The 23,903-nt window shown below is 37.9% G+C and overlaps 2 protein-coding genes across 2 annotated transcripts in view; both read right to left on the bottom strand.

The window, feature by feature from the left end:
- Positions 1–9,096, bottom strand: part of LOC139738047 (formin-like protein 3) — a 78,363-nt gene extending 69,267 nt beyond the window's left edge. Inside the window, exon 1 of the mRNA XM_071648710.1 lies at positions 7,908–9,096. Within this exon, the coding sequence (XP_071504811.1) occupies positions 7,908–7,950 (43 nt within the window). The 5' untranslated portion in view covers positions 7,951–9,096. The remainder of the gene's footprint in view (positions 1–7,907) is intronic.
- Positions 9,097–11,862: 2,766 nt separating this feature from the next.
- The window catches only part of LOC139738072 (uncharacterized), a 28,158-nt gene continuing 16,117 nt past the window's right edge, over positions 11,863–23,903 (bottom strand). Inside the window, exons 6-9 of the mRNA XM_071648734.1 lie at positions 22,774–22,948; positions 18,116–18,321; positions 14,494–14,769; positions 11,863–13,598 (exon numbers count right to left, since the gene is read on the bottom strand). Coding sequence (XP_071504835.1) covers positions 13,504–13,598; positions 14,494–14,769; positions 18,116–18,321; positions 22,774–22,948 — 752 coding nt within the window. The 3' untranslated portion in view covers positions 11,863–13,503. The remainder of the gene's footprint in view (positions 13,599–14,493; positions 14,770–18,115; positions 18,322–22,773; positions 22,949–23,903) is intronic.

Raw genomic sequence — 23,903 nt, 5'->3', positions numbered from 1 at the left:
TTCCACATAGTTTGGGCGAAAAGCTCTGTGGATCTTGAAAAAAAAATACAAAGATGTAATTATGATGTAAACGGCAAACTAATAACCTTTCAGTATATCTAACGTCCAACCGTTCAAGCCTGTTAGAATCTGTAGCTGGTTCTGCTTGCGTTTTCTCTTTGTAAGTTTTCATTTTTGTTTGCGCTATAAAAAGTACGAAATAGGAACCCGTATCTTTGTCTTGTTTCTGGTTTGAAACTATATGCATATACATGTCTTAAATTATGCAGCTGGAACTACCTCTAATTTTCATTTTACAGTCAACCAATTTGTACTCAAGATTATCTGTATTTGTCAAATACATTTTATTGAAGAAAAATGAAATTGAATTGAATGGAATATAGAATTGCATAATGTTATGTTACATAACGGCACTGTAGTCTATTATTGAAGCGCTTCGCATGATTTAGCGACAAACAAACAAATGAAAAAACGTTAATATTTGGCTGGATGTAATTGAGTAAAGAACAAATTTCTCCTCCCTTGAGGATGCGCAACATTTGATTTTCGTGTGTGACCAGCAGCTTTAAAACATGCTAATATAAAGCATAGACACAGCGTCAATATTGATTCATTAGATTTTTATATTTTGTTTACATTTTCAAGAAAACATACGGAAATGAAATAAACAAAAGGAAAACAAACAAACAGAGATTAAAGGGGTAAAAATAATTAACGCAGAATCAAGGCAATGTACTTACACGTAAACTGATAACTTTCCTTTGGCGAATGGATCATGATGAAAATAAATCATCCGCGGATGACCAGTACGAACTGTATTCAGATATAAGATTCAATACTCATCAAGTGTTGGTTTGGTTTAAGAAAGCGTCTTGTGGTTATTACTCAAGCTTTGTGATCCATGGTTTATCCATCACATGCATTGAAACATTATACATCACCGATTTATTCCGTGACTGATTCCAAGCAAAGTTGAATGAGAATCCCGTATGTCCAAACTGCATGTGATGGGTGAAACTATCTATCACTGCTTCTTTGGAAAGCGTTTTGGCTCTACCGTGGGTGGAGGGAAAGAAAAGAAAACCTTCCAGACGGAATTTAATATTCTTCCCACCTCTTTTCACGGAGACGTTTATCTCGTACGCTCAGTTTGATATTCGGTCGCTACATCTCATATTTGTCCGACATATTATGGAGCCCAGAGAATAGTTTTCCCAGGCTGAGAAAGCTGTCAGTCGTGTGTTCATGGTGTTACGATCGTTTAAAGGGCGTGGCATGATGACCTATGCTGCCAGGTTTTTAACACTCTTCACTGCCGATTTTTTTTTTTTTTTTTTTGTCAAGCTGGCAATATCATAATAAGATAAGATCCCCGATAAATGTTTGTCTTGTTGTGTTTGCTAATTCTTCTTTTTGTCTATCCAGGAGTAAACACATATCAACATACTGCTGTTTACAAGATAACAAAAGAGTTTACTACATTCACATTTGCAAATCATATATATTAATCTATGTATAATCTAGAATATTTGGCAGTTATTAATCTGTACTCTGAAATACATTGTTTTGATTACGTGAAATAAATATAGCAGCAGTATAGCTCTTGCAACGTTGGACAGACCTTGAGCTTGTTTTCTTGTTGTACGTCAAAAACAATATGTGGGTAATCGTGTCAAAAAGATGGAACTTAACTGCTGAATATGTTGTATAACTGGACTATGCTGTATTCCTTTTTTGAGAGAAAAATAAAGAATGAGGTGCGACCATTACAGGAGTATGTGAAAAATCTCTGACCATATAAAGGAACCCCAAAAGGGGCGGACCTGAAAATCACGATAAGATACATTGAGATCTAAGGGATTTGGACCTGAAGAGTTTGTTTGTCCGTCCTTCATGCTGGTATTTAACATGTCACATGCATGTTAACCTCCCTGGGAGAATATTGAATAGAATCTTGGTCATTCAATTCGCCTGTTTACATGTTGCCATGACAATCTTTGAGATCTTCAGACAGAAGTAATTGCTGTACTTCAGCCCTGAGCGGGAAACTTATCGCGATCCTTGACTCAGGAAGAAGCTGCAAATCAAGTCAACGTTTGTCGCCCATAGCTTCTCCAAGAATGAGATGAACTAGAGCAGTGGAGCAGAAAGAAATTGAGCGTGTTTTGTCTCTTTTACGTTCCGTGTACCGTTCGATTGTTTTCTGGAGTTGCTAAAGTAACGAATGCATCTCAGTTTCCTAAAGAACATATCTCTCTCAGAGCAAGCTTTAATTATCTGAAATGTCTTTATCATGGCACACGATACAAGGAGCGGAGGAGGTGTGTGTGTGTGTGTGTGTGGGGGGGGGGGGGGGGGAGCAGGGTGAAGATTATAGCGATTGTTCTATGCACATGAACCACGAGGTCGGTGTAGACCGCTGGCTATATGCAAGGACGTTTACAACAGGTGTTGAATAGTATTGTGATATGAACCTACTGTATTTCCGTCATATTTTTTCCCGTCGTATATGGAAGCAGTGAACGAGTGTAACAGTGAAAACTGATCAATACTGAATGGTTGTCTGATTATTTTGTCAGCTGCGTGAACTAAAAACAAGTACAGTCCCCTGTCTAATACTTTCTTCGAATTATATCTCCTGTACAGGGCAAGGTAATTGTGCTCCTGAATTGATTACCGAGACAGACCACGATTTCCATTTTTGTGTTCTCTTTACAGACGAGGTCAGCGAAGCTCTAACAACGCTTCAATCATCTTCTAAAGACGGAACCTACAATACTGTTACATTGTGTATATATTCCGACCGTTTACACGCACACACACACACACACACACACACATACACACATATATATATATATATATATATATATATTATATATATATAAAGTTATAGGCCTATATATATACAAATGCATTATGTATTCATATGTATGTAAATAATTCATGTATGCGATATGATATACATGTATATGGGTACATGTATAGACGTACACATACTGCATTTACTTTGCCTGTTTCTATCAGCCTCCAGTATAATGTATGGATTGGTAATGCCTTTGGACGTTGCTCAACAGTTTATCATCAGTTTGAGTCTGTCGTCTCTTTACTTTGCCTTACTTTTTGACTGTTCTGGTTTCACGTTTGATATTCCAGTCATAAATAACATCGATAGATGTACTGAAAACTGCCGATTTGTGAACCAAAACAATCTTTACGAGGACCTGCAGCAATGGCCAACACGACAGAGTTGTAAAATGCACTGCATAGATGCAAGTATATGCCTTGAGCAATAAGCATGTGGATACGAAGGATCGAGCTCATCTGTAAAAAATGAGTGCACACAGTGTGGGAAAAAAACTGAAAAGAGAAAGAAAATGACTATTATTGACAGTCATTGGCATGCAGTATGAATTCTCCCAAGTTCCTCTTTTTTTTTTTTACGTGGTTAACTGATAATCATTTTTTTCCGCTTTGCGACAAAGAAGTATTCAGAATAAGTTTTCTTTTCCCGCATGCCTTTTTTTTTCTTCTTAAAAAAAGAACAAAATTATACTATCTAATCAAGGAAGGTGAACCAGTCTGGAAAATTGTACTTTTCAAAGTCACACTCAACCTCTGATGGAGCAGTGATAGCATTCATCTTAGACAGTTTAATAAGTTCGAATGATTTATAGTAAATTGTCTAAATGAAAACATAGTTAAACAAGTGCGAGATTTTAGCATTCATGAGCACAGTGTGTGGTAGTATCTACCGTCGCTTATGGCGTGTTTCAAATGAAATGCGTTACAAGTCCTGAGTTAGTGAGTCACACACCCACTCATATGTGCTTGATTCATTCCATTTCTTTTGTTTATTCTCTCTCTCTTTCTCAGTCGATTGAATATTTTGCAACGCAAATTGTATTGTGTGACTGTCCCCTTTGTCGTGTATCCGTCTCGCTTTCATTTTTTTTTTTTGTTGGGGGGGGGGAGTTCATCGACTAAGATCGTAACAGTCACGATGGAGATGGAACTCCCATATTTAGAAAAAAAAAAGGTAGCGATGATAGGGAGAACATGAAATATAATCATAATCCTGAAAAAAAGAAAAGAAATTAGAATTATGCCCCCCAAGAAAGGTACGCGTAGAAAAGAAAATTGTGGATACAGAATAAACTTCTGAATTGCGTGAACACGTACCAAGATACGAGCAACTTTTTGTTTTTTTCACAAGAGCCAAGCCTTACTAGAAAGTAATGATATCAGTCGTTTCACTCTCACCATTTTCGTCAACAGGTGGCGCTTGGCATGAGAAGTGTTCATACCTTTCACATTTGAGCTTTAATGGTTACAGTAAAAGAGAAAGCGCTTAAGAAACATAGGTTGAACAGGGGAAAAATAATGATCCATTTACTATTTGAGGTATTTGACATTCAATAAGCTTGAAAACAAAGACAATAATGAATTCATTGAGATCATTTCGATATGATGATTCAAAAATATGTCTTGTTTTGTCCCAATTTCAGCATCGTTGAAAATAATATTTGTCTATTCAATGATGACTCTACTTTAAAAAAGTCGAAAATTCGAACTCTTCATAGTTATATGAATTAGTATATGTATTCGTATGGCTATATGTACTTAAAAATCTACAATTTCTTTCGTGATCATCATTGTCATAACATCACGTTCCTCTGCGATGGATCATAGTCCAGGCATACCTTTAATAACAATAGCAAGAGTAAATATTTAGGAAAGGCTTTTCGAAAGCACTTCTGACCTCTATGCTAATAGGGTGTAATATGTGAGGGGTGTCGCAACTATTATACAGTCAAAGTCCAATGACGGTTCAGTAGGCTGGCAATAGCTTCTAGAACTACCGGTATTAGCATGTACTCAATTAATGCTTGCCAATAGTCTATGTGCCCTAAATCACACGAGAGGGCACTATTATCATCCTTGAAACGCCATGAAAACGTGATACACACTTGTTATCTTTCTGTGAGGACTTGCAATGGGCAGTTTATCTGCCATATCCTTGCAAGTGCAAACACACCACAAATCATTCGAAATCCAGTTCGCAAGCATGGGTTGTGTCTATGCCGTGTTTTATTTTCCGGTAACACATTTCCCGTTGCCAGAAACAATAATGTGGTGTTCATTTTGTGGTAACTACAAAATTTGACAAGAGTAGTATAGCGCAACCCTTTTCTTATTTTTGTGATTAACGAGGTCGGATTCTGCTTTTCTGCTGACTGAAGAAAGTGTAATATTCCTAGTTGGAAATAAATATTCATTACGTTCAAACAAATTGCATGTCGCTTCAATTCTCATCAACTACCTTGTAGAATTCGCCAGTGTGCCTATATCTTATTATTGTTTATGTTGACTTAAGTATACATCATAATCTCCATGCGAAGTAATGAGTTTAACGCATAATTACTTCAGTTGGTATACGAAATTATGGAATAATCCTTGAGCGGGAGCAATATTTACACTATACACTGTAACTCAGACACGATGTGGCTTTTACGGGCACAAGTTTACGGGGGGGGGGGGGGATATTGCAAGTGATTAGGGGTTTATTTTCGTTGTAAATTTCACACACAAGGTATCCTACCTGTATAGGCATTACCTCTGCAAGATCTTGCAAAACAGGAGAAAAAAAAATCATGTATCTTATGAACCACACGCTTACAAAAACGAGGTTCATCCCCGTGTACGTGCTGCAACAGAAGTTTACAATGATACCAACCGCTTTACTTTGGTAACGAGTATGGTTGCCTCTATATGCAGTGAATCATAACAAAGATATTGCTTTCATTAATACCAGCAAGAAAATGGCAAAGATGTGGCTTTTACAGCTTATGTTGGTATTAGGCACAATACTGATGATATCATAATCTCATGTATGCAAAATCATTGTCAAACCAAACTTATGAATCAGATATCTGAAATTTTGTATTTTTAAGTTACCCTTATTTGCATGATGCACTGTATTACAAAGTCAAAAGTAGTTGGAGCGTGAATAAAGTGTCTCTGTTGATATATATATATATATATATATATATATATATATATATCAAGTCGTATGATGATAACAAGTAAAAATGTCCATTCATCCATCATGTCCATCACGGGTGAATACTCGCCAACCAGCCAGAGCTCAGGAAGAGTCACCCCTACGAAACTCTTCTCTTTATGATTTTCACAAGAAAAGTCTAGACTCAGAGATGTGAGTATAATGTTCATGTTGTCTGTGCCTTTTTACATCAATTTGACCTTTGTCACAAGTACCAGCTCAATGCTACTTGTAACTTGAAACACTTTCAATCAGTAAACGCGCTGCGTTTAACTCAGGGTTAACTGACAGTAACTTTAAACGAGAGGAGAGAAGGAATTATAGGAACACATTTTGGATATTTTCATCTACTCCTTGTCCTCGCAAACAATAAATAATTTCAGTACTTCATAACGCAGGACAGACATCTTCAGAGTTTGCACTTTGATATCAAAGTCAACTTAATTGACATTTTTAATCAAAGCATGTTCGGTATTCTGCGCTGTGGTCTCTGCAGGAATGTAATGGCATGCGCGTCTTCACGTGTCACATCATTTTGTATGTGAAGATCGTATGAACAGCTGCTGTGGCGTTGTTTGGAAGAAACGAAACAGAAGTTTTCTTGCTTCTGTTCCGTTTATCCCTCGAGGTCTGAAAGCAAAAAGCCCCCCCCCCCCTAAAAAAAAAAAAAAAAAGACACGCCTCCTTAGTTTTTTGTGTCTTTTTTGTTTTTGTATCATGCATTGACTCTCCCAAGTTGAGCAAATATTGCGGTTTTGCCCTTTCAAAGATAGATGTCAGTCATCCATATAATCAACAGAAGGAAAAATGGCGTCTATGATTATCATGAATTAGTCATTTCCTAACGGGGATACACCTTGTGGCTATTGTTGTGTTTGACATTATGATGCGTTGTGTCATATCGAGAAGTGTTTTTTTTTCCCTCCCTCTCTCTTGGATAACGACCACATATCTTTCATTACAGTGAATATCGCTTCTTTCCTCAGTAAATCATCAGGTGTGCATGGGAAATATATATTTTTTTGAAAAGATCGTGACTCAACATCTTTACATGTAGAATGTTGGCCTGTTAGAAATTTCTGTGTGTTGTGTAGACTACAAGACGAAGAATGTTAATGTACATGTAATCAGTTAAAACTTTGCATGTAAAGTTGAAGTCTCGCATGATCTGTGTATCATAATATCATTACTTGTTTTCTATATGATTCTTGCGGCGTTTTGAAATAGAAACGAAGAAATTTTGTTCCACTACAATCTTGTTGTATTTTAATTTTGTTAAATTTGAGTAAAGTTTAATAAGATTTGTTTGTTTGCTTGTTTGTTTCCGTACTCCGGGACATCAATGTGCATTTTTAAGTCAGATCCCTTCCAGTTCATTCTATCTAGAAAGCCTAAGTACATGTATGTAAAGGGAACACAAGAAACATCTATCACTAAAAATGTAAAAATTCAAGGTCGACGTGTATGTGATATATTGTGGAAGATCTAAGTGTCCGGAGTACTGCGTGTACTCTCCCCATCATGAACAATTATTGTTTATGTTTATGTCATACATGAACATGTCTGTAAACATTGTAATATCAGTTGAACTGTACTGAGAAACAATTTAATAAACAATGCGCCTCATCTTTTTAAAGCTTCATCAGAAATCGGTAATATCCTAGAACGTATCAATAGTATACCTACAGTCCTCTGTCCACTGATAAAAAAACCCCAACAAACTAGAAATGATGGTCATTATAATTACAAGTTTGTTTTGGTAAACGAACAAACCTGACAATGACAACGGCTGTGACAATTTTGGTGTCAGGTACTCTGCGCTAAAAAAAAAAGGACTTCTTACCTTTCTTTTTCTCTTTCTTCCCCTCCTTTCCTCGAGTCTCCATGTTCGGTTATTCCACACTTTTATATCCAAGGAAAAACTCATGCAAATCTCCAGTGTTTTTGCTTGTTCAACCTTTTCCGTCACACTTCTTCAATGGTGATACAGGTTAGATCACACTCTATAGAGTTTCATCTCTTGAGAATGATATTGTCACGCCTATGGTACAGGCTGCCGATTCGTTGGTGTCGAGACAGAACATTTACGGTACACACATCGCGATTGTTGCCATCCATATCACCATACCACGCAGAAGGGGCAATTTGCTCTGCTCGTTTTCTAATCGGAAAATTCACCTGGAAATATGACTTGCAAATATTAGTTCTTCCCGCTGGTGCCGCTGTTAAACACGGGCTGTTGGCTGTTGTTTCCCCACACTGACGGCAAGAAATTTACCGAATCCGTAGTAAGCCAGGTGCCTTGCAAAAAATGGTAATCAGCGCAGTTGTGACCCAATTGGGGAGCATCATCAATTCGACGAAACACAGTGCATCTTTGTGCAATTAGAGACCTCTGAGAACTTGAAAATTATGTCACCACAACTTGAACCTGATGTCTCCAGCAAAGACATTTCTTTTCTTAATAGCAACCAAGTAAGAACTGTGCAAAATTGACTACCCCGGCAACACTCAACGCCTGATAACACTCAACGCGATCAAAGGTTTATTCACTGTAATCTGCATTGAGCCTAATTCGGATGGAAAGGAGAAAAACATAAAGTAATCGAAGTCCCAATTGAGAAATGTTTCTTTTTGATTATACTTAAACAAAGTCCTGGTCTACTGACATTCTCAGTGAGGTAATTTGAAAAAAAAAATATGTGCGTTAGTGAGATATAGTGCTTCGTTATAAGTTTGTCAATTTTGTCGTAATTCAAGCAGGTCCATTGCACGTGTGTGATATCCCACCATTTTCACCTCGGTTGTGACGGCACTGGCCTAAGCTATCCACACTGTCCAGCAACGTGAACTATTAGCTACTTCCCTTCTATCAGGTGGATCCACTGACGAATAAGCTTGAGTGTTGGAGACAGGCAAATGAGTGTGTATGTGTGGGAGTGTGTATTGTCTGGGTGGAGACGGCAGCATCGCTACTTACTGATCAAAGTCCATGGTGGTGACGATGGTGTTGACTTTGTGAATGCTATCACAAAATGATAATTTTCCTCTCTCCCTCTCTCTCTCTCTTTCAAATATGTATATATATATATATATATATATACATATATATATAATGTATATATATATATATATATATATATATATATATATACATACAGTATATATATGTTACAATGTATTATAAATATATAAGTACGTACAGTGTATATACATACATACAGCTGTATAGGGATAATTGATATTCGAATGGTTTTTACAGTAAGCCCTGATCATACTGACGACTACTCTTTTATCTTCCATGTGTGCCTTTGGTGTTGTGCCCAGCATTTATGTCTTGGCCATAAAACGAGCCTTACGCACCCGACATGTATATTATTTTGATGTGTATGTTCCTTACATTTTTTTTTCTCCCCAACTTAACGCACTCTGTACATGTAATAGCAGTTGACTGTTTATGAAGCCGATCGAGGTTTGTCTGGCTCTTTTTCTGTGGAGTCCCCCTATATACTTATTTAGTTATGTCCTTTATGTCCCTTGGTTTTTTGGTTGTTTGGCTATCTGTTGGTAATCTGAAGAAAATTGGTAGAAAATTTATCATACTGACATAATAATATATGGCACATATCAAAATATTCTTTTGGCCGCATACTTCATGATCAAGGAATCATGAATCGATACGAGTCAATGTGTATTGCATCGCATGGTTATTGCATATAGTCCCTTTAAAATGAAAGTGGAGGAGCAGGTAGCCTGATACGAAATGAAAAAAGAAATCAATGCTTTTAGTGACCGTTTCCATCGAGATATATTCAACCAAAATAAAGAGAGTAAAATTCTGCAATTAAAGCAATTAAAGTAGAGAAGAGAAGCAATGCTTTTCCTGGCAATCTTAACACAGAGGTTTCAGGATCTTCCCATGAACATGTAGAACATTGACATCTTCTTGCACACTATATTTACATGTATTTGATTCAAACACTACCATATCAGAGCACAATTTTTTTTCTCTCTCTTTATATACTACATATAATATATATGGATACATACATACATACATACATACACAAATATGTAAACAAACGACATCGCATTTTAAGAACTGGAGTATAATCATAACTTGTTTTTATCTTGGATCCATTGATAACAAGTAAGAGAAATGTCAGAGGTAACGACGACACATGAACTTCACATGAACAAAACGGCAAGCTATGATGAAATTGATTCCCATGTACTAATAAGTCCATTATTTTGCTTAAACTTCTTTTTTTTTTGCAGTACAGCTGTATTTAGAATTGTTCTTCAAAAAAGGGGTTATTTACGAATAATTATTTGTCAGGGTCATGAGGGTAGCCAAGGTAATTTTTATTACAAGAGAGAAGACGCCGGCATTTTATCTAACAATGGGCCTGCATAAAATCAAATAATTTAATCAAATACTGATGTTAAAGCGTGATTATACGCGTAGGTGATGTTCATATCTTCACATTTAGGACTTCCTCTGATACGACTCTGACATTGAAAGTATTCTATCAAAACCAATACATTTAAAGTGACGAGTAGCACCCCCTAAATATATGTATGTACATTGTATAACACTGCACAAGAAGTAAAAAAAGAATGTCTTTATATTTCTATGTACAGTGCACTCCCGTTTACACGGTTGTAACAAAATTCCTGCTAGAACAATGTCAAAATTAAGACCACAACGTTATTTACTTTATTATTTTTTATTATTAATCTGTCCTGTTGTAACAACATTTCCCAACGACAGAAACACTGTCGGTCCTTGGGACTTTGTTTTCGCGGGAGTCCACTGTATAGCAGTCATTATTTGTTGCGGAAAAAAATTAATGTGATTAACACATAGTCATAATCATGATCAGAACACATCCATGTTTATGATTATAATAATACAACAATTCACAATGTCCTCACATTGTGATGGAATGAGATGAAAATATACTAACAGCATTTATTTATCTGAGCCAATACAATACGTCTACATAAATGATACAACCTTAATGGTAATAGGGAAAAAAATAACAAAGCGTAAAGCGAGAGGGATATAGTTAACGTTTGAAACCTTCAGGACTACACAACTTTTGACATGTTAGATGATCCCTTTTAAGTCCATCGCAGGGAATAGTCTTGTTTTGTATTACAGATGATGAGGTCCAACAAACCAAACCAAAGTACAGACGACATTTAGATAAATATTCCTGACACGACACAATCGAGGATTGAGTTATGATAATTCAGTTCCATGAAACTAGAACCTACCATTTTATCTATTTAATTAAAACTTACGGTGTGTTTCACTACAATGATACAGGCACATGCAGACCTGTGCCTGAATTACTAGTAACACAACGTTCTCAAACACATACGCTACGGTAATCCCATTACCCCCGGAGGGAAGGAAACAACAATATACTTTATCAGCTGCTCTGCTCACTGGAGGACTAAATACATACGAATTTAAATGAAGACTTTTAACAATAATGTTCCCAGATGAACTCATAAGAAAATCTGTAATATAGAATACCTATACTTAACATACCCAAGGCAATACATGCATAATCATTTCCACTGATTTTATGAACGAATTATGTTCTCATTTTATGTTTCACAAATATTTAGATCATAAGCAGCCATTACAACCTTGTACATGACATATTTCAAGTAGTTCCTCTCTCCTAAGTCTGTATTATTCATTGCACTGCAGAAAATTAATGTTTTGCGGTACATTGTAAAGGAAATGAAGAAAATACTTTGTTAACAACTTGTGAGTGGTATTATACTAGCATATGTATGGCACAAACAATGTATGTATACATGTACATTTACAATAATACAGGAACCAATTAATCAAACCAAATCAAATCAAATCAAATCAAAACAGATGAAGATTATTTACATAACTTATACTCATAGTTTCTGACTCTATACTTTGATATTCCTTGATATTGTGAAATCATGTACACGTATTTATTACTAAAGCAACTTATTAATTCAAGCAACATAATCGTCCTACAATCAGACAATGGTCTCAGCAGTCTCATCTACCTTTTGAGCTCAGTTAAGTTACGCAGCAAATTCTCATATATTGTAACTAGGCAGACAGCAAAAAGAATCTTCAAATCGATGAAACAAATTGATTAGTGCTGCACAGTCAGCAAAGCAAAAGAGAACCGGCCTAACACCCACAAAACTTGTAAACGTCATACATGTATAGTCATTCACATAATTTGTACAGGCAATATGTTGAATTTATCTACTCTCATTCTTAATGTTGCTGGCCCCAATATACCTTTCTGATCGTCGGCAAACTGATGAGGGAAGACTGATGGCAGTGAGGACGAGGGAGAGCTGCACCGGAGATTCTACGATGACAAAATCACGGTTTATTTGTATGAGGCAAGCAGATACAGCTGTAACAGAATTCTGTGGTCCCATGGTACATATTCACTGAGTGATTGACGTAAGCTTACCTCCTGTAAGAATTTTACGACTCTTATTTGCCATTCCATGGAAAGTTGCTGTGAGTAGGCCTGTATACACTGTAGAAAATGATATGACTCCAAGGGATGAGAGAAACGACGAGTATAATAGATTAAACGTGATACTCGAGAAAATAAAACGAGTACATACACAGCTGTTTAGATAAATACTCCGTCGATTCTGAGATATGGGAAAACTCTGGTATTGTATTTGCTCGGCAGGTCTATTTTCGAAACCATTTTTCAACGATAATCACCACTCCTTGAGCTGTGCTAATGTGAATTTTACCCTTAGAAAGAAACGAACTTGAGCCTATTAAATCGGAAAACATGTGGAGCTTGTCTGAGTAAGCCATCCTCAGTATACAGTTATTGGACTATTGGACAAGTACACTGTATCATGATACCCCGTTGTATACCTTTCAACCATTCCTAGCAGGGACTTACAAAGTTAAAAAGATTTATGGAAACATATGCACGTATTCACATTTTTGCAGGGTTTTTCCACATTTTTTATTTCTGGTTTTCAGGTTCTGGGTTGACATGTCCACGTCATTTATCTTACAAAGAAGGCTTACAGCTTGTTTTCAGCATTCCGAACAGAAATTCAAAAAGTAAGACAAACATGCTCAGGCATTTGTAAAAAAACCAAATAAACACACACAAACACATACACACGCACACACACACACATAAACACTGACGGCAATAATTCTGCGTGCACATGCTGATTAGGATGCCGTATGACACTTCTAGACGGACTTTGGCTAACTTAGCAAAGGTAAGTATGTTAAAGAAATAGCTACTCTGTTTTGAAAAGTTGAGGGGAAACAAAATGGGTTCGGCAGACGATTACAGACAACACATTTTCTCCCAAGGTATGCATCGCAGAAGACATTAGAAGACGATGCCATTCCTGACTGAACGTGACATCAATCAGAATCGGGAACCTTGCCACTCTGACTGCGAATCAGTCTTTCCTCTCGACTGCTTGTCCGTAGATCCTTTGGATCCCTTTACACTTTCATAAACTGTTGAAAAAGCACAACGAAAGAAGGACGTAAATGCAGTTTGCAATACGTATAAACTGCCATAGGTATTAGGTAACATCATGGGCTGTATACATCACAAGTCTTGTACCTCCGTGGTAACATTTATAATAATCAATTAGGGTCCTTTACCTGTGGTTTGGAATCAGAAAATTGAAATTACAATACCCCGTATTCATGCGATAAAACCACTGAATTATGGAACAACAATCAGTTTGAATAAGAAAAAGTGATAAAAATGATAAATTAATATACCTCGGCTGTTAAGTCACCTCAGTTTGTCGCAAGAGTCAAGGTAATTGAGGGCTCTCTTTGACTATCCTGTGTTCGACTCAATTCAACTTCACTGATAACGTGTTGTGCAGTGCTATATCAGATGCTCATGTCTTTTTGTTTGATTTTTTGATTTGACTGATTTCCGAATTCCATCAAATACAAATTGAATACAATTTCAACACTCAAAGACAAAGAATCATGCACAAGTGCAGTGATTTAAAATCATAACATGACATTACACAACTAAATAAACGTAACAGTAGTATTGAGCGGTAAATATATACAAAACATGTAAATAAGATACAAGGTATTTTTCCAGCAAATATCAGAGATATTTGAATGCAGGATTAAACTATCATGAACGATTAAGCTTGAAATGGATGGGGCCTCATGTCCAAATTTATTATCACAATCTGCAATGTTCCTGGCTAGGATTTATATATAGTTTCTTGTTCGCTGACACGGACCAATGCTCTGTGAATGAATATGGATGACGTTGATAGTCGGTCAAAGAAACATAAAATGATATACAAATAACGGCAAGTTATTCCCAAAATTTAATGATGATACTATCTACTAATACAGGTATTCGTGTACTCACCATCTCGTGCAAAGGATTTACATTTCTCCCATGCACTTGGTTCTGGCCTCATTTTCCGTGGGTATTGCCCAGCATCCCGAATGAACTTTAGAAGGGAAGCCCTGTCCTCCTGCCTTATTTCCGGCTCCCTTTGGGCGAGACTTCCGCATGTGATGACCAAGCTGGTAACATCAAATATCTTAGGCTGCCTAATCTTGAAAGAAGCCTGGCGGGAGGAACTAGTGTCATCGTCGATACTTTTAAAATCGTACCCTATCACAGCCATTTTCTCTTTACCTGAACAAACAGACACAAACAAGAACCGTATGCCAACTGAAGTCAACAGAAGCAGTACCACAACTGTTGCTATGTTGCTAATTATAATGATACCACCATGAAACACGACTATTGACATGCTGGTATGGTTTCATGTAATCATGGAGCTACTTACAGCTCCATGATGTAATCATGACAATAAAACTTTGTTGATACTTTATTTCACAAGGTCGTTGGTACTTAACATGCTCACTATCATGGCCATCTCCTCTCTACCTGAACACAGGCCAGAATTCTAATGGTCCATCGTTATCTTTAACGTATATTATATAATTATATTATAGAACGATGGCTCTAATAAAAATTACTTTGTAAATGTTCATAACTAGGCCTGTTTATCATTTCATTCTTACCCTACCTATTCCCTTCTAACAATATATGCATTGTCTACTATCAAGGACAAATTAGAAGTAATGTATTACAACGCAAATACAGTAATACGTAAAATTCGTGATCTTGGCTCCCCACACCCACCCTTACATCTTTTGCAAGAATCACGAATAGCGATATATCCACCTATTTTTTCTCTCCCTTCCAGTATATCTAAAGTAAATTATGTTTGTCGGACTTCACACATTTAATCGAATTTGAGCAGCATCTTTAGGTGCAAGATGATGTACCTACGATGTGAGTTTCGTTGTATAGTAAATCGATCAGTATGTAAAATGATTGAGAGTGCACGACATACAGAGGGTACCTCGCTTACAAGAGAAAGTTAATGAACTTTTGATCCTGGACTTTGTCGGACTACACCAATATTCGAACTCGACGGGCATTTTAGGTTATGCACCGCGATGTGAGTTTGGTGGCTATAGCTCAAAGCTGTGGTAATTTATTGAGAGTATATCCGTTGATGACGATGCCGCTGACGACGACAAAGGAAAAGTGACGCCTATGTAACGCTTTAGTCTTCAGGCAAGGCTAAAACCTAACATGCAATTTTTACAAGAACATACGTGTAGCCCAACGGCGTAGCCAGGATTTCATCTTAGGGGGGGGGGGGCGGTTAGTCTGCGAGGGAGCGAAGCGACCGAGCCCGAGCGAGCGGAGCGAGCGAGGGGGGGGGGGGGGAGGGTGTGGGAGGGGGGTGTCCCCCCTCCCACGGTAAGAACTTTTTGCATTTGGATGTTGTAAATGGTGCAATTTAATGCATGTTTTTGCGCGTTTTATCGACGTGAAACAGTCCCACTTGTTTATAGTGGCAGTTCATTTTGATGTAGATTATCATTGAACAATTTGCCCATAAAATGGTATATATTTTAGATTCACTTCTTGTATTAATTCTTTTCACTGAATATCATGAACGCAACTGAACCCGAGCGAGCGGAGCGAGCGAGGGGGTAGGGGAGGGTGTGGGAGGGGGGTGTCCCCCCTCCCACAGTAAGAACTTTTTGCATTTTGATGTTGCAAATGGTGCAATTTGATGCATGTTTTGCGCGTTTTATCGACGTGAAACAGTCCCACTTGTTTAAGGTACCAGTATATTTTAGTGTAGATTATTATTGAACTATTTTCCTATAAAATGGTATAATTTAAATACACTTCTTGCATTAATTCTGTTCACTGAATATCATGAACGCGACTGAACCCGAGCGAGCGGAGCGAGCGAGGGGGGAGGGGAGGGTGTGGGAGGGGGGTGTCCCCCCTCCCACGGTAAGAACTTTTTGCATTTTGATGTTGCAAATGGTGCAATTTGATGCATGTTTTTGCGCGTTTTATCGACGTGAAACAGTCCCACTTGTTTAAGGTAGCAGTATATTTTAGTGTAGATTATTATTGAACATTTTGCCTATAAAATGGTATAATTCAAATACACTTCTTGTATCAATTCTTTTCATTGAATATCATGAACGTGACTGAACCCGAGCGAGGGGGTAGGGGAGGGTGTGGGAGGGGGGTGTCCCCCCTCCCACGGTGAGAACTTTTTGCATTTTGATGTTGCAAGTGGTGCAATTTGATGCATGTTTTTGCGTGTTTTAACGAGTTGAAACAGTCCCACTTGTTTAAGGTTGCAGTTATTTTTAGTGTAGATTATTATTGAACAATTTGCCTATAAAATGGTATAATTTAGATACACTTCTTGTATTAATTCTTTTCACTGAATATCATGAACGCGACTAAACCCGAGCGAGCGGAGCGAGCGAGGGGGTAGGGGAGGGTGTGGGAGGGGGTGTCCCCCTCCCACGGTGAGAACTTTTTGCATTTTGATGTTGCAAATGGTGCAATTTGATGCATGTTTTTGCGTGTTTTAACGAGTTGAAACAGTCCCACTTGTTTAAGGTTGCAGTATATTTTAGTGTAGATTATTATTGAACAATTTGCCTATGAAATGGTATAATATGAATACACTAGTCTTCTTGTATTAATTCTTACACTGAATATCATGAACGCTGTCTGTTCAGCAATCAAACAGAAAAAGCATGCACACGAGGGTGTAGATAGGGGCATATCCCCTCCCACACGAAGGAGATTTTGCGTTTTCAGACCTGAAATTCCGCGATCTGGTGCAAATTTTTGGTGCGATACTTTTTCATCGAAGTGTTAAAATCACGGAATTTAGCTCTTATTCCGAATGTGCACCATCTGTGCGTATGTATAAAGTCTAGTGAGGTAGAGCTTAGGGGAAGGGGGATTTCCCCTCCCGCTCGCGGAGCTTTTGCCTTTTTAGAATTGAAATAAAGCGATCTGGGTATAGCCACAGTCTACTTCTTTGCATGGCGGGGGGCGAGCAGGGAGAAGGCGTGGGCGAGTGTTATCTCCACCCTTCCCTTCCCATGGAGCTTTTATCTTTTTAAGGATGAAATTGAGATATCTCGTATACGCATATTTGATGGAATCAACATTTGGGAAATCACAAAAAAAAAAAAAAAAAAAAAAAAAACCTGATTGGGGGGGGGGGGGGGTTGAGGGAGGAAAGGGTCGATTAAAAGGGGAAATTCTCCTTATACATGAGGGAACCTTCATTTTTCGGAATATAAGTGATACGTCTTGTGCACTCAGAATTATTCAGAACTTTTTGTAAATCTAAAAAGTGTACTTAGCTAGGGAAAGAGGCACAGAGGGGGAGGGTTTGGGAGGGGGATACCCCCTCCCAAGCACGAGAGATTTTGCATATTTTGAATTGAAATTCAACGATCTGGTGCACACTTGGAGTGAAATGTATGTGCATGCATACAGTATACACGCATTTTTTTTTTCCTCCTCCCAAATCCCCGGTCCAAATCTTAGGGGGGGGGGGGGGGGGGGGGCGACAGCCCCCATCGCCCCCCCCCCCCCCCCCCCTGGCTACGCCAGTGGTGTAGCCTACCTATCACTCCGGAACAGTAATCCAGGTATCTGTCATAGATGGCACCATCGACGTTTGTGATTGAGAATCCGCGGTTTGAGATGGAATGACACAGAATCATCACATCCACAGGGTCGTTGGATTTGAATTTGCACTCGTCGATATTGTTGTACGGCAACGGATGGAACTTCACCTTGGCGATCAGCTCCGATTTTGCCCTCTGCCAGCTGCGCAGGAGATCAAGTAGTCCTTGAACAGACGACTAGGGTGACGAGGTACACACAGAAATGGAGACTTCAGTGGATTCAGCCTCCCGCTTTAGTTTCTCCGGCTGTTTTACATCCCCTACGGTGTAGCCCTTTTGTTTTTGGCATTCGTTAGAAGTTCCAGCGCCTTCTTGGGATTTGCCTAGGAAAGAATTCGCTACAAAAGTAACAACAATTAGCAAAAAACAAAACAAAAACCAAACAAACAAAAAAACTAACAACTAATAAATATCTGAATAAACGCATGCTGACTAGGACTAGTTCCATCTTGTCTGACAAAGTTAATGTTTTCTGTCCACATCGTCGTTAATTGTCACTCTCTTAGTGCTCTGCAAAGCTTGCCTTCAGGTTTCAGCAGAGAACTCCGACACAATTTATAATTACGATACCATCCAAAAAACAAAAAAAAAAAGAAGAAAAGGAATGACAAGCTTGAAAAGTTGAATACTTTCCATTGTCGATTATTCTTTTGGCAACCCTTTTTATACTTAAAGGCTTATGATAATGTGCTTAAAGTAATCATGAACATCGTTAATTTTTACATGAAATACCCTACCACACCTCTTCTGCTGTGAATTGACGTAGACTGAACAAAGCAAATGAAAGCAAATGAGCTCATTCAGATATTACTTACAGGTGTAACTTTAATACAGAGACTTTATTACAGGTATTACCATTGACAACACGTTTTCAGGGAAGGTTAGAGGTACCTGAAGCGGTTTCTAGTGGCATAAAATGGTATATAATTTCCCTCCTCAAACTGTCTTCGATCATTATACTTTAAGGATGTTTCTTGACGCTCTCGTAGTTCTTTGCAATAAATGATAACAGTGTCATAATATTTTGACTTTTAAAAACGGGATCGCAAATATTAACCACTATTTCACCCCTCAAACTACAAAATCTCATGGAACATAAAGCAGTCTGTCAGCACTTAACTAAGACTTGAAATATCGAGATGGCACAAGTCATACGGTTGGCTATGTTAACAGGACAACACAATGTTGATTGAAAAGGTGTTTCACGAAATCATTTTGTAAGATAATGAGAAATCAGAGATCAGTATGCAGCAACTGATAATTTAGAGCCTGAAAGATCCACTTGTCAAATCTTATGATATAATGGTTAGGATTGATAGATAACATACCAGATTAGCATAATTTGGTCCCGTAATTCAAAATCTACAACCGCAATTTTTGCGTCCTTTGACAGATGATTAAATCATTTCAACATTATGAACAGAAAATGGTACAAGATCAGATGGACGGAGTGAACAGCTTTTCAATAACAAATCCACAACATGAGCAAGGGTGGCCACAATTTTCTTGGTTCACTGATATTCACCTATACATACATTGTCCCTATTTCCAGTCCCTATTTTCTTTTTTTTTAACAAAAAGCAGATGAACCAGACAAATAAAAAGAACAGATAACAAGAGAAAAAAATATATTAGTAGCATTTAATAGTAATAATAGCATTTCTAGCATTGTTTGAAAATGAAAGCAATGTCTCCCCATTAGCTTCTTCTTTTATCAGAGATTTAATGCATTGCTCCATGCTCCTTGTCTAGATTTTACATAAAATGCTCTTCCACGTCTCTTTCCTCATGCAGCTTTACGTTTCTCTTTCTCCTCGAGCAGGTGAGTGAAATCAGTCAACAAGATTTATTATTCATTTTCATAGTCATGTACATCGTCATTTTAAACCACTCCTGGAGTTGACAAAAGGGAATTCATTATGCTGCTTTGTATGAAAAAAAAATCACATAATAGACCAGTGAAAAATGGGGGAAAGTTAGACACATACAAGAAAGTTATGAAGTGATAAAGTCTAAAAAGTAATACAAATTGACAACTCTGCGTGATATAGGTGTTGAGCAGCTTTCCAGTTGCTTGAAATTTGTAGACAGAATTTCACTCGTTGTTGATTTCCTCAAATATTTTAGCCCAGCAGAACTTATCGGCTGAGGAGGATAATACAAAAACGTATTATAATCTTATCATCAACCAGGAGCAGATCTAAGAAAATTCATCTCCTAGGAAATACGTACGTTTTTTTTCTTGTACAAAAGTAATGACGAGCTGCTCAACACCTACGTCACTCAATAGCCAATTTGTCCTACTCTCTAAACTTTTTGGGTTCATAACTTTTCTTGTACGTCTAACTTGTAACCAAATTTTTACTCATCTACTTTTCTGATTTGTCTGTCCTTATATCAGTGGCGTATCTAGGGAAAACGACGCCCGGGGCAAGCGCGAAAATTGTGCCCCTAATTTCTGAAAAAGTGTTCAACCCCAACCGCATCCCGGTAGGGACTTAAAAAATAAAAGTCCACGTGATATGCTTTTTCAAGCACTTAAAATGGGTCTTTTGAGGGTGATTAAAATGTAATAAATTTTGATAAATTTTGACGAGCGAGCGCAGCGAGGGAGCCGAAATTTTTTGCATTTCATGTTATAAAACATGGAATTCTTGTCATTTTTTGGTTATTAAATCTTACAATTCTAATCAAGATCTAGTGACGGCCTTATAGATAACGATTTATACCAACAAACTGAGGACTTGAAGAAATATTCTACATTAGTACGAGCGAGTGAGCCGAAATTTGTATATTTCTGTGTAGGAAACATTGCACTTATCTCACAGTTCGTTGTATTCGGAAATCATACAATGCTGGCACACTGTTACATGGTGGCTTACCCTGTTTATAAAATGACAGATCATGCGACAATTGAATCCAAAACCTTGCTAAAACTAATGAATCAGTATGAGCATTTTCTGAACATGTTCGTACATAGGAAGTACGGGATTCTCTTCAATATAAACTGGTTGATAATTCAAGTGATTATTAACATTATGATATGATGGCTGGTCCGGCTGGATTTATGAATGGTGATATATACTGACAAACTGAAAACAAACATTCACAAAGCATAAGTGTTCGTCAAAGCGAGCACAGCGAGTGAGTTCCTTTTATTTTTCGCTGAGGTTGGCAAATAGTCAAATCGTATAATTCTCAATAATGATTATGGTGGCTAATCGATAAAAGGCATATATAAGTTGGAGAGAGGCATATAGATGTAGAGAATAAGAATTCTTGTATTATCCCAACGGAAACGCTGGAGTTTTCTTCAATACATGTACTGTACATGATTGTAAATCACGTTTTTCCTAAATACGCCACTGCTAAAACTGCGCCCTTATATAGACCTTTTCTGTGATCACCGCAAGGCAACGACATATGTACCTTAATTTTGGCAGAACTGCAGAAAAAAGTGGAATCAAGCACCCTAAGCAGTCAAACATGAAACTTGTACTTTAAATTGCTCATACTTATATGTGTCGTCCCCTTGTGTCCAAAAATGGGTATTCAGGTATAAACATTGTTGTTTTTAATGAGGAAATGTCTATAATGACTTATACATGATTTGGAGGTAAGTATATTGAATTGCTAATGAAGTAATTTGAAAAACTCGTCCGGGTGAGGGTTTTTTTTTTCCGTTATTGGCACCCCCAAGGAGTGGCGCCCGAGGCACGTGCCCCCTTGCCCCCCCCCCCCCCCCCCCCCCCCACACACACACACACCAGATACGCCACTGCCTTATACTATTCAACATAATATAAAGATGGAATTCCCCTTTAACATTTTGTGATTGTCATGTTCATATCAGGTTTGCAGGTGGATCATGAAAAAAAAAACATTTTTTTATTTTTTTTTTATTTAAAGCGAAGGTGACTATACCCTTTGACTACTGTATAATATCAGAGTGATACCCCCCACGTATTTAATTTTGAGGCTTTCATCTCAACGACTTCAAATCCTGGGGCGCCCTTGTGCCCAGCCGAGTTTCGCATTCTCGTTTACTTTTATTCGATTAACTACGGACATTTTTTTTTTTGCTGTAACATACTTTTCTTGTTTTGTTTTGCTTTGTTTGTTTGTTTTTGTTTTTTTGAGTAGGGACATAGTAAAAAAAAATGAATTTCTGGTAACTCAAAATATGCCCTTCTTGACTGACACACACACACACACACACACGTTGTAAGCTAAGGAAGGCTTACCTTCACGTCAACAGTTTCAGAAAGAGCTGAAATCACGTTCACACCTGTACGTGGCTGCCATGGGAGAATTATGCTATAAAACACATAAGTTCTGACGTATTATGATTAAGTGGATGGAATTATATAACGTTACAAATTATAGATGATAGGAGTAAGCCTATGGATAGCGGCAAGTTATTTCCCAACTTTAATGAAATAACAGGCGATCATTCTTGTTCTTACCATGTTGTGTTTTTCTTTCATTCCATGGTTTAAATTCATTAAACTTGGTCAGCCAATATGAATGATGATATGGCCTCATTTCCCGGGGGTATTGCAGAGCACTCTCAATGAACCGCCACAGCGCGTGCCTGTCCTCCTGTCTTATCTCCGGCTCCTTTTTGGCGAGATTCCCGCATGTGATAGCCAAGCTGGTAGTGTCAAATGCCTTAGGTTGCGTAATCTTAAAAGAAGCCTGACGGGAGGAATTAGCGTCATCGCTGATGCTTTTAAAATCGTGCGCTATCACGACCATCTTCTCTTTACCTAAATAAACAGAAACAAAAGAAAAAAAAATAGAATGATTTTCAACATGCATGCTGCTTAATAGAATTATGAATTGACTGGTAAAACTTCATTACTAGGCAGAAATTCTTTAAAGGTGCATAGTCCCGGAAGTGTAGAGGGCGCTGTTGATGATACTGCCGATCACCGTTAGCACTACGAAGATTACCGAAGCTGAGCTGTCATCAAGAGTAAAGTGCGTAGGTGTTGCTAAGTAACGTTGCCTTCGTTGCAAAGACGCCTAACTAATCTACAACATATCTCTAATACTACTAATCTAGGATTATCTCTACTATCTTTGCTTCGTTGTCTTCTCTGCGCATCGCGCAGTCTGTAGTAATGCCAGGGTGCGTGCATGATTGTTATTATGACATCACAAAAGAAGTTTGCTAGAGCTGTCATTCCCCTCAGCCGAATCATGAGCCGAACTGTGATTGGACCACTGACTACAGTGAATCGGACTTCTTCCGACTCGGTGAAGTGGGCCACAGCGTAAGCGCAAGAGGAGTCGATAGCGTAGGTCTCTACAGGAAACTTGACCCGTGCGCCCGCGTACGCATTTGACTAAAACACGAGGACCATGCACATGATTGATTTTGTGATGGTGATTACAGCTGTATAAGATCCTATGCATTTAATACGTTTCAATATAACACCGATACCAACGATATACAGAACAAAGCTATTGCTGAATAATGTCTCATCCACGTAAGACAACTAGAAGAGCCTGGCTAATGTGAAATGAATGTTAAGGATGGTTTCTTCTCCTCACCCTTCTTTGAATTTTGCGAGTTGCCGTAGCAAAATTAAATTGATTTAACTATATATATAAAAGACTGGAGGACTCTTACTACATTACAATGTACTACTACACTACATGTTGGCATGTGACGTTCAATTAACTAAACATTAGGGTCCCGTAAAGTGCATTTCTGAC

The sequence above is a fragment of the Diadema antillarum genome, unplaced genomic scaffold, assembly GCF_040938485.1.
Source record: "Diadema antillarum isolate AM-2024a unplaced genomic scaffold, OU_Dant_1.0 seq00000720_RagTag, whole genome shotgun sequence".
Classification (NCBI taxonomy): Eukaryota; Metazoa; Echinodermata; class Echinoidea; order Diadematoida; family Diadematidae; genus Diadema; species Diadema antillarum.
This window is presented reverse-complemented; position numbering and strand designations above follow the sequence as displayed.